This window comes from Xyrauchen texanus, chromosome 3 (genome assembly GCF_025860055.1).
Source record: "Xyrauchen texanus isolate HMW12.3.18 chromosome 3, RBS_HiC_50CHRs, whole genome shotgun sequence".
NCBI lineage: Eukaryota > Metazoa > Chordata > Actinopteri > Cypriniformes > Catostomidae > Xyrauchen > Xyrauchen texanus.
The window spans coordinates 10,165,882-10,176,963 of NC_068278.1; the positions used below are offsets into that span (position 1 = coordinate 10,165,882).

At 38.8% G+C, this 11,082-nt stretch overlaps 1 protein-coding gene across 1 annotated transcript; it reads left to right on the forward strand.

The window, feature by feature from the left end:
• Positions 1-2,483: 2,483 nt before the first annotated feature.
• Positions 2,484-11,082, forward strand: LOC127622032 (B box and SPRY domain-containing protein-like). The gene is made up of 6 exons (XM_052095929.1): positions 2,484-3,010; positions 4,706-4,804; positions 5,331-5,561; positions 6,528-6,553; positions 6,658-6,782; positions 9,646-11,082. The coding sequence occupies exons 1-6, from the start codon at positions 2,627-2,629 to the stop codon at positions 10,179-10,181; spliced, it is 1,401 nt and encodes a 466-aa protein (XP_051951889.1). The 5' UTR covers positions 2,484-2,626; the 3' UTR covers positions 10,182-11,082.

Sequence of the window (11,082 nt, forward strand, 5' to 3'; positions counted from 1 at the left end):
GATTTTTTCAAATTGTAATGTCCTGAATATACATCGTGATCAGTTGATTGCCACTTTGGTGAATAAAAGTACCAATATCTTTCCATAAGAGCAAAATCTTTACATTACTCCAAACCTTTGACTACCAGAATTTGCGTTTCAAGTGAATACTGGTGAGAATAGAGAATAGGGTCTCAGTTGTTTGTGGAGATGAAGGTGAAGTGTGGATTTGATAAGAACTGAACGTACCTGCAACTGAACAGTTAATTTAGTTAATGAAAATGCACTGCGTGTACTAAGTGCTCAAATAATACAGTATTTATGTGTAAGTTTTAACAGAAGAATAAATCTAAGTGCTTTTATAAAAAAAAATTATAAGCTTCACATTTCTTCCTTTAAACCCTCCCTGGCCTTTTTTTCTCTCTCTCTCTTTTTGTCAAAATTATTTTTTGTTGTAATCAACATTGTCACACATATTTAATTAACTTGTATTGAATCTGGAATAGTCATTAAATTAAATTAAAGTACCACACTGTAAAACAATAAATAAATAGTTACATTTCACTCAGGCAGCAGTGGTTGCCAGAAATTTGCTGTAAAATCAACCAAAAAAAAAAAACAATAAAAAAACAGTGACCATGTTTCAGGATGTAATTTAGAAGCCTGTATATTTTACGGATCACTGCTGTTTGTATAATTAAATGATATAAGCTTGATGTACAAACCTTTTTAAATTAAAATGTATTGTTAATCACAACTACAAAAGGCCACATGATGACTTATAGTTCATCAATGTCACATTGTTTGAACATGTTGAAGTGCACTGTTTTACTCAAACAAACACAAAACACCATCAGGGTAACACATGTGCCACTAAAATGATTCAATAAACATTAACTAACCTAAATAAAATATAAGACAGAAAACCCCATGTACATAACTGATATTACAAATAAAACAAACATAACTATTCCCATAAAATATAATGAAATATGATGGGTCATGCAGGGAATTCTGGTAATGGCTGATTATTGTTTTTCAACGCAATTTTAACAATAATCTACCTTAAAATGTGCACATACTTTCTTGTTAAACCAAAAAATATTTTTAGCGTTAATTATATTATAATTTTCTTTTTACAATAATTTACCGTAAAATTACATGTATTGTCTTTTTAAATAAATTATAATATTTTACTGTATATGTTAAAGGTGCACCAAGTAATTATTTTTGAAGTTTGTCGAAGTATGGCTTACACTGACACCTAGTGGCCCGGATGAGGCATCATTCAAGCAGTAGTTTTCAGTTACCAATGCTATTGTAGAAATTCACTAAGCATAGTAAACCAGGATTAATTTAATCCATGAATGAATGTGTCCAATAACAAGGCAGTCACTGAGATGAATCCAGTAGTATTCAGCTGGTCATGTGATGTAACATGGCTGCCCCCATGAGGTGCCCCTACCCCATGTAGAATAAAACAGCATTTATAACGATACCAATATGACTGAACTCATATTGGTATCCTTATAAATCATGAATGGTCATGATTTTATACATGTTACAAAATTACTATTCATATCTTCAAGAGTAAAACTTTTTTACTAAGTAAAAATTACGAAGTGCACCTTTAAGACCAGGTTGCTCAAGGAGGATTGTCCCTGTAATAAGTGCAATGTGAGTTGTTTTGGATAAAAGCGTCTGCTAAATGACTTTTCTTTTTGGGATAATCTCCTCAACACAGCGCTATAATGTGTGGTTCTCGCTCTCGGTGGGGCATGTGGTGAGTTGTGCGTGGATGCCGCGGTGAATAGTGTGAAGCCTCCACAAATGCAAGGTCTCCGCGTTAACGCGCTCAACAAGCCACGTGATAAAATGCGTGGATTGACGGTCTCAGACGTGGAGGCAACTGAGATTCGTCCTCCGCCACCCGGATTGAGGCGAGTCACTACACCATCACGAGGACTTAGAGCACATTGGGAACTGGGCATTCCAAATAAAAAAAATCTAATGGAGAAAATAAAAAAAGGAGGGACTAGTCTAAATAATAATAATTTTTTTTTGGTAATCAACATTAGGCCTATGCCACACGTGCTGTCGATTGAGCTTAACTTGTATTAAACCCACATTTGCTGAATGCACTAATAAAACGTGCCAAGGTGGTACCATGATATGATCCGTGTAAATATGGTACACGATTAAACTGTAGTAATCATTCAGTACCATTTTGTATAGGCTACCAAAGCACCAAATATTATTACCATCACTATACCATAGTAGTACCACAGTGCATTTCTGTAAGTGTTGTGCTGCCATTTGACTCAATGCATCTAAATTATAGTAGCATGGACAGTTATTCAGTAACAATTCAGTGTCCTATTCCAGCCATTCCCAGAAGAAGCTTAGCGTGACAATACTATTGAGACAATGCTGGCCAGTGTCCACAAAACTAGACTAACTTCACTCGGGAGAGACTTGCGCACTCCAACTTCCGTGTTATACACCTGCGGCAGGTAGGCAGGACTCTAAAACTGGATACACCTGCTCCAAATATATTTTACAGTATATGCATTAGCGAAACTAGTTATACACACGGCGTGTTTTATTCTGCTTTAAAGAATCGAACATATCTTCATCAATCGGTGCCATGAGTGCGGAATATAGACTTTGTGAATTGGCATCGGTGTCCTTACACGTCTGTGACCCGGAGAATGACCCTAGACTGGACGACCCTCCAAAACTGGATGATCGAATAAATGTATCTGAAGGCGGTGGGCTGTTTACCATCAGCAACGGCTCAGTTAATGGTGAACCATCGACAAAAACTGGCGAGACTACTGTAGGGGACGGTGCAGATTCCTCATCCGGTTTGTCGGCTCCAGGAGAATCGAAACTTTGTTCAAAACATGGATGCGAACAGGAGTTGTTCTGCAGTACAGAGGGAAAGCTGACCTGCTCGCAGTGTGTGTCGGATGGATCTTGTCAGGGTCACACGGTGACAGAGCTGGTTACCCGGGCAACTGTAGTAAGGGTGAGAGACGATTACAATAGTTAATGATCATTATTAATTATAATAAAGCTTGAATTCTACTTCTGCTGCTGCTACTACTACAAATAGACCTACTGCTAATAATAATAACTGGTATTATTTATGGTGGGGATAATTTGGTGCAAACTCTTCTCCCTGTAAAATAAGTTTCTACTGTTAGAACTGACATGCATGTGAGTTTCACCCTTTTACTAATCTTGTGCAATCTGTGTATGTACATTATACTCACGTGCTTAGGGTGTGATCAGTTTCATTGCGTCACAAAGTTGGAGACGCCCATTTAACTTAAAGGAGTGGTTCACCCAAAAATTCAACTTCTCTTATCATTTACTCACCCTTATGCCATCTCAGATGTGTATTACTTTCTTTCTTATGCTGAACACTGAAGCTCTGTTGGTCCACATAATGCATGTGAATGGTCACCAAAACACTGAAGCTTAAAAAAACATATAAAGGCAACATAAAAGTAAGACTAAAAAACATCTCCAGTGGTTTAATCCATGTCTTCTGAATAGATATTGATAGGTGTCGGTGTGAAACAATTCAATATTTAAGTCCCTTTTTTTTACCATAAATTCTCCCTCCTGCCCAGTAGGTGGCGATATGCACAAAGAATGCGAATTGCCTAAACAAAAGAAGAAGAATGTGAAAGTGGAGATTTATCATTTAAAAAAAATAATAATAATAATTAAGTATCTGTTTCTCACCACACCTATCATATAACTTTCAGAAGACATGGATCAAGCCACTGGAGTCTTAATGGATACATTTTATGCTGCTGTTTTGTGATTTTTCAACCTTCAAAGTTCTGGCCATCATTCACTTTATTATATGGACCTACAGAGCTGAGATATTCTTCTACAAATCTGTGTTTGTGTTCAGGAGAAGAAATTCATACATATCTGCGATAGCATGAGGGTGAATAAATGATTAGATCATTTTCATTTTTGGGTGAACTATCCCTTTAAGTTACCAGAGGGTTTCCAATCAAAACTAAGGGAACACTGGACTCTACATTAATATATACAGAGGCCCCAAAAAGTATTTGGATTCTTGAGCCACTAATAAAAATGAATGGTTTGTCATTGCATGCAGAAAATCAAAACAAAAAGAAAGTGCAGAAAGCACTGAAAAAATAAAAATAAAAATAAAATATATATATATATATATATATATATATATATATATATATTTTTTTTATTTTTTATGTAAATTAAAAAATTATAGATATAAAAAGTAGTATTGAAAATTGAGACATAATGCATTTGTACACCTGTATGGCACCAATAGGTGAATTATGTTTCATTTAGAAAAAATGAGTGAGAAAAGGCTTAGCATCATTTGTTTGCGGATGCCACTATATATATATATATATATATATATATATATATATTAGTTATCTAATACAATGACATTCATTCATACGTTTTAAGTGTCCAGTTTCTTTTTGGGGCCACTGTATATGGCTTCATATGTTGACTGTGTTATGAAACATCTGCCCAAGGCTTTAAAATAGCCTTCATTCCACTGAGAATTTCAGACATTATCCAAATCTCTTGACATTCCTGAGGCCTCTATACCATTAAATAACTGGTTCAATCCCGCTTACAGTACCTGCACTTGAAATCCTTTGTCCTTTCATAATCTGACATTACTGAGTATGTTTGTTTTAAAAAGAATCAGTTGGTGGATGTCTGTGAGAAAATGCAGCTGCAAGCTCTTCGGATTGAACGTTTCATTGACCGTACTCTAACAGCAAGGGAGAGAGCTGTACAGGTACCTAAGAATTTTGTTCATACAACAAGTCCTGGACAAGTCAGTTTTTCTTTTGGTCTGTGTTCAGATGTCCACCACTATAGTTATGACATGTCAATATGGAAGGGATAATGAACAGTCAGCCTGTCATGATCGCATAATAAATCCCGATAGGATGATCAGGATCTTGAATCACCCTGAATAAGTTTATTTTTCTATAATGACCTAATGACTGTTCATTATCCTGCTTATTACACAGCTACTCGCCAAACAAATAAATAAATGGATGTGGCATATTTATTTGTGTGGATATGATTTTATTATATTAGAATAAATAGAGCACAGAGTGATACGAGGGCCATGAAACTAGCACAGCCGCTGTATGTAGGAAATCGTTTGTCTGGGACAACGGTCGATCATACAGTTTAGTGGTCATTATACAATGTTTTTGACTGCAAAATGCAGAGATTGACTTGTCAGAATCAAGTAACCTAGGGAGCCAAGTGTTCATTTGTAATAATTGCAATGTATGCTCTTTGATTGATAGGCTGATGCAAACAGCGCGAGAGAGCGTGTGCTGGCTCAGGTAAACGTGGTGCGCGAGGCGCTGGAGGAGGAAGAGCAGCGTCTCCTGGAGGTCGTACAGAGAGAGGAGGAGCGTGTCGAGCAGTGCCTCCTCACTCAAAGAGCACACTGGACTCAGACGCTACAGAAACTCACACAAACACGCATCAGACTCGTGCACACACTCACAAACTCCACAGACGCCATGCTTGTGGTGAGTGAATGAAGAGCTGAGTTACACAATTATGCTTAAGTTAAAGTCAATTAAAAGTCAAAACGTTTTGTCTGGTAACTGGAAAATGAGCTTCATTTGGTAACATCTAAATGAACTGGTTTCACTCAAGTCAAAACTATTGTATGAACTGAATAAACCAATGACAGTGATTTTTAAAGCTCAGATCAGATAATAAAGGTTCACTGAAAAAAGTGGTAACCTTTTTTTACCCAATCTAATGCATACAATTTACTTTAATGGTGTAACCTCATTTGTCATGTTGATTTAAATGATCAAGCCTCAAAAGGACACAAAAGTATAATTCATAAGTCTAATAATTTATTGTAAGTGATTCTAAAGACATATGATAAGCTTTGCTGAAAAACAAACCAAAATCTAACACAGTTTCAAATATCCTCCATGAGCAGCGTGTATTAGTTTCGGCGCCCATGTTAACAGATTAGACCCTTCACATTGCAAGCGTGAGTCGCGAGGTGACGCGTACCAGAAGCGTACTCTCCGTGATCCATGCACAACTTACCACACGTGCCCCATTGAGAGCGAGAACCATTAATCGCAACCACAAGGAGGTTACCCCATATGACTCTACCCTCCCTAGCAACCAGGCCAATTTGATTTTCTTAGGAGACCTGGCTGGAGTCACTCAGCACACCCTGGATTCGAACTCGCGACTCCAGGGGTGGCAGTCAGCGTCAATACTTGCTGAGCTGCCCAGGCCCCACCAGACAACTGGTATTAAAATGAGTGGGAGAAATTGGAATGTCTACCTTACAGTTAAAAGAGCCATCGCCACACAATTGGCTGATTAGATAATCGCATGAATAAGTAGATGCACAGGTGTACCTAATAAAGTGGTCATGAGTGTAAATAATAATACTCTATTGACTAAATGACAGTCATGTGGTATTGCACTAATTGTTGTATTTTTATTTTTGATTCTCACAGAACTCCAACCAGGAAATATTTGACAGGTAATTGTTGGAATTTACAATAACTCAATTATAAGCAGCCATCATAAATGCAGAGACTGAACTGAGTCAGATATGATAATTGTTTGTGTACATGTATGTGTCAGGATTGAGGATGCTGATGGTATTGGTGAACCCAGAGACACTGAGCAGCTGAGTCTAAACAGAACCTGCAGTGACAGTAAACTCATGAATGGTTTATGGGCCAGTGCCATACTGCTTGGGCAGTCTGGTAAGTGTTCTCCAAGTTACATTTACACACAATCATGTCTACTAGTACTTCCATGATCACCAAGCTTTCATATGGATTTCAATCCACTAACAATTCTAAGATGATTATACTATATATGAAAGCAGTATCACACTTGCAATCGTGCTGTTATGTCAGTATATCAGCTCAGCTGTGATTACCTGCAGCACGAGGCCGCTGTGGCCAAACGTGCTGAATTACAGCCATGACAGTACTCTCACTCATGTGATATTGCTTTATTATAAGCTGCATAAGTATGTAATCAAATTGTTGAATGCATAGATTTATTAAGTATTTTTAAGCATGTTTCTCCAACTTGCAATCGGATATTTTTAGCATCTACCAATGAGAGTGAAGATAGGAGCTCAGATTATCGGTCTCCTGTGCTGTAATCAAGAGTTGTCCAGATTTTCCTGTTCTATATTATTTCTCTCTGACACATACAGGGACATGCACTGATGAGCCAAAACATGATCATTCACAGGTGAAGGGAATAACGTTGATCATCTCCTAACAAGACCACATGTCTAGGTCTAGGTAGATTAGATGTTAAGAGAACAATCAGTTCTCGTAGTAAATGTGTTTAATGCAGGAGAAATGGGAAAGACCTGTGCGACTTTGATAAAGGGAGAATTGTTATGGCCAGATGACTGTGTCAGAGCATCTCTGAAATGGCAAGGCTTGTAAGGGTGCTCCTGGTCAGTAGTGGTGAGTACCTACCGACAGTGGTTCGAGGATGGACAAACCACAAATCGGCAACAGGGTGTTGGGCGCCCAAGGCTCATAGATGCGCAAGGCCAACGAAGGCTATCCCGTCTGGTCCAAACTGAGAGCAGGTCTATTGTGGCACAAGTCACAGGACATTTTAATGATGGTTATGGGAGAAATGTGTCACAACACACCTGCTGCGTATGGGGTTGCATAGCCGGAGACCAGTCAGAGCCCACATGATGACCCCTGTCCACCGTCGAAAGTGCCTACAATGGCACTCGAGCATCAGAACTGGACCTTGGAGCAGTGGAAGAAGGTCACCTAGTTCGATGAGTCCCATTTTCTTTTACATCACATGGACAGTCGTGCCGGTAGAGGGAGTGTGATGCTCTGGGCAATGTTCTGTTGGGAAACCTTTGGTCAGGCCATTTATGTGGACGTCGATTTGACACGTGCCACCTACATAAACATTGTTGCAGACCAGGTACACCCCTTCATAGCAACAGTATTCCTTGATGACAGTGGTGTCTTTCAGCAAGATAAGGCACCCTGCAAAAATTGTTCAACGAACATGATGAAGGAACATGTTCAGGAACATGATGAAGAGTTCAAGGTGTTGAGTTGACCTCCAAATTCTCCAGATCTCAATCCTATTGAGCATCTATGGAATGTGTTGGACAAACAAGTCCGATCCATGGAGCCCTACCTTGCAACTTACAGGACTTAAAGGATCTGCTGCTAATGTCTTGGTGTCAGATACCACAGGAAACATTCAGGGGTCTTGTAGAGTCCATGCCTTGACAGGTCAGAGCTGGTTTGCTTCACAAGGGGGACCTACACGATATTAGGCAGGTGTCGATCAGCCATAACATTAAAACCACCTGTCTAATATTGTGGGGGTCCCCCTCATGCCACTAAAACAGAGCCAGTCCGCACCTCAATAGCATTCTGAGATGATATTCTTCTCACCACAATTGCAAAGAGCGGTTATCTGAGTTACCGTAGACTTTGTCAGTTCGAACTAGTCTGGTCATTCTCTGTTGACCTCTCTCATCAACAAGACATTTCCATCCACAGAAATGCCAACAGCCCACTGAACTGCCGCTCGCTGGATATTTTTGTTTTTGGCACCATTCTCTTTACACTAGAGACTGTTGTGTGTGAAAATGCCAGGAGCAGTTACAGAAATACTCAAACCAGCCCATCTGGCACCAACAATCTCTAGAGTTTACTCCGAATGGTGCCAAAAACAAAAAACATTCAGTGAGGGTCAGTTCTGTGGACGGAAATGCCTTGTTGAGGAGAGAGGTCAACAGAGAATGCCCAGAATATTTCGAACTGACAAAGTCTTCGGTAACTCAGATTACCACTCTGTACAATTGTGGTGAGAAGAATATAATTTCAGAATGCTGTTCTGAGATGCCGGTTGGTGCTGTTTTAGCGGCACGAGGGGGACCTACACAATATTAGGCAGTTGGCATTAATGTTGCGGCTGATCAGTGTATCTATGTATACAAATAAATTGTTTGCGAGAGTAGGGAGACCATCACGGTAGCATAATTTGTAGTGTGTCATGGAAGTGGGTGGACCCTCAGATTGGTGGATCTTTCTTCAGGATCATGGGTAGTTTAGTTCTTCAATCTCTGTCCTGGTTATTCTTTTGTGATGCAATTTTAACTTTGTTATGCAGCACTTTTGGTGACACAAGGGGGAACTACCCCCTTAAGATGAATCATTTACGTTGTATCTTTCCTCATATTGTAAATCACTTTGGATTAAATCACCTGCTAAATGAATAAATATAAATATAAATGTAAGTAATGAAAACTGGTGGCTTCAGTAGAAGCATATACCATAGATGAACAACCTTGGAGTTCATGGTGTGTCTGCATTTCAAGGTTTATTCAGTAAGTTATCGTTAACAATCTATTCCCCTATTGAGAAAATGAATGCTATTTTTACTTCCTGTCCTAGACTGTTGCGCTCTATACAGTGACTCAGCGAACTTAAGTCCCAGTGAATCTCCCATAACAGAGCTTCTCTGCTTCTTTTATCGCTTCTTCTGTTGCTCTTTCTTTGTTTTCAAAGTGTCTTGCTATATATGTCTTCTCAAGCCTTTTTCTTTCTACTTCAGCCCACAGTTCGACCAGGCTACAGTTTGAAATGCAAACAGTCTGTTCTCTTCTGTCCCTCTCTGACGATCAGCGCACTTTAACATTCCTTCCCAAACGCCGGCGTCAGTCTCTCCCTGATGACCCAGCACGCTTCGACAGCTGGCCTAACGCACTCTGCTCCCCTCTCATGTCCTCCGGCACCCACAGTTGGGTACTTGACGTGGGCACAAGCGCTGCCTTCAAAGTTGGCGTCTGTTATGCCAGCATGGAACGCAAGGGGTCCGGCAATAATGCCCGGCTGGGCTACAACACAAAATCATGGGTGCTTTCACATTATGATGGAGACTTCTCTTTCTGCCATGATGGATGTAATGTGGGGATAGCAGTGGCTAAGAAGCCAAAGAGAGTGGGACTTCTACTGGATTGGCCAACTCAGACTCTGCTGTTCTATGATCCTGACTCTATGTTTGTGCTACATGTAGTCAGACATGCTTTCAGTGAACCTCTGCAGGCCGCCTGTGCAGTGGCCGATCAGAGTATATTTATAGTGCACTAAACACAGTATGAGTGCTAATAAGTGTAGGAATGATAGATTTAATGTTTTCAGGATACAAAATAGTTTGAAGAAATTTTATAACTTTCTTTCTGAAATGTTTTTCATTATCTCTAGGAACTAGGAAGAATGCATGACATATGAAAAGAAAGTGTGTTCTGTTTGAAGTTCTGGATCATTTAATCGTATAAAAGATAATTTGTATTATATTCACAGACCAAGAAGTTTTAGATTTTGCCAATCTGTTTAAATTGTAAGAGCTGAATGAACTATGCCAGTCACTGTTTTTATATTTATGTCTTTTAAGTTATTGAAATGATCTCATTGAAGTTATTGGAAAGTCTCTTTCAAGATAAGTTGTATTTATGTTCAAATTAGTGAAGTTACTGCTGACTATTTGTATTTACTATCTGTATTTCATAGAAAATTGTTACATTTGTTTGTGACAGAACATTACCTTTATTTTCTTATTTTCTGTGCATGAGAAAAAAGGAATTCATGCCACCTAATCATAAACTTTAAATGGTTATGTAATTAAAATGTCATATTTGAAGTTTCCATTGTGAAAATATTACTGGTGCCATCCAGTAATGCTTCCTTTAAAGTCTTAAAGGTATAGTTCACCAAAAAATTTAAATTCTCTCATTTACTCACCTTCATGGCATCCCAGATGTGTATGACTTTCTTTCTTCTGCAGAACACAAACAAAGATTTTTAGAAGAATATTTCAACTCTGTAGGTCCATACAATGCAAGTGAATGGTGATCAGAACTTTAAAGCTCCAAAAAAGCAAATAAAGGCCACATAAAAGCAATACATGGAGAACAGAACAGACCACAAATATAACTCCTTTTTCACTGTACACTTGGTCACCATTCACTTGTATTGTATGGACCTACAGAGC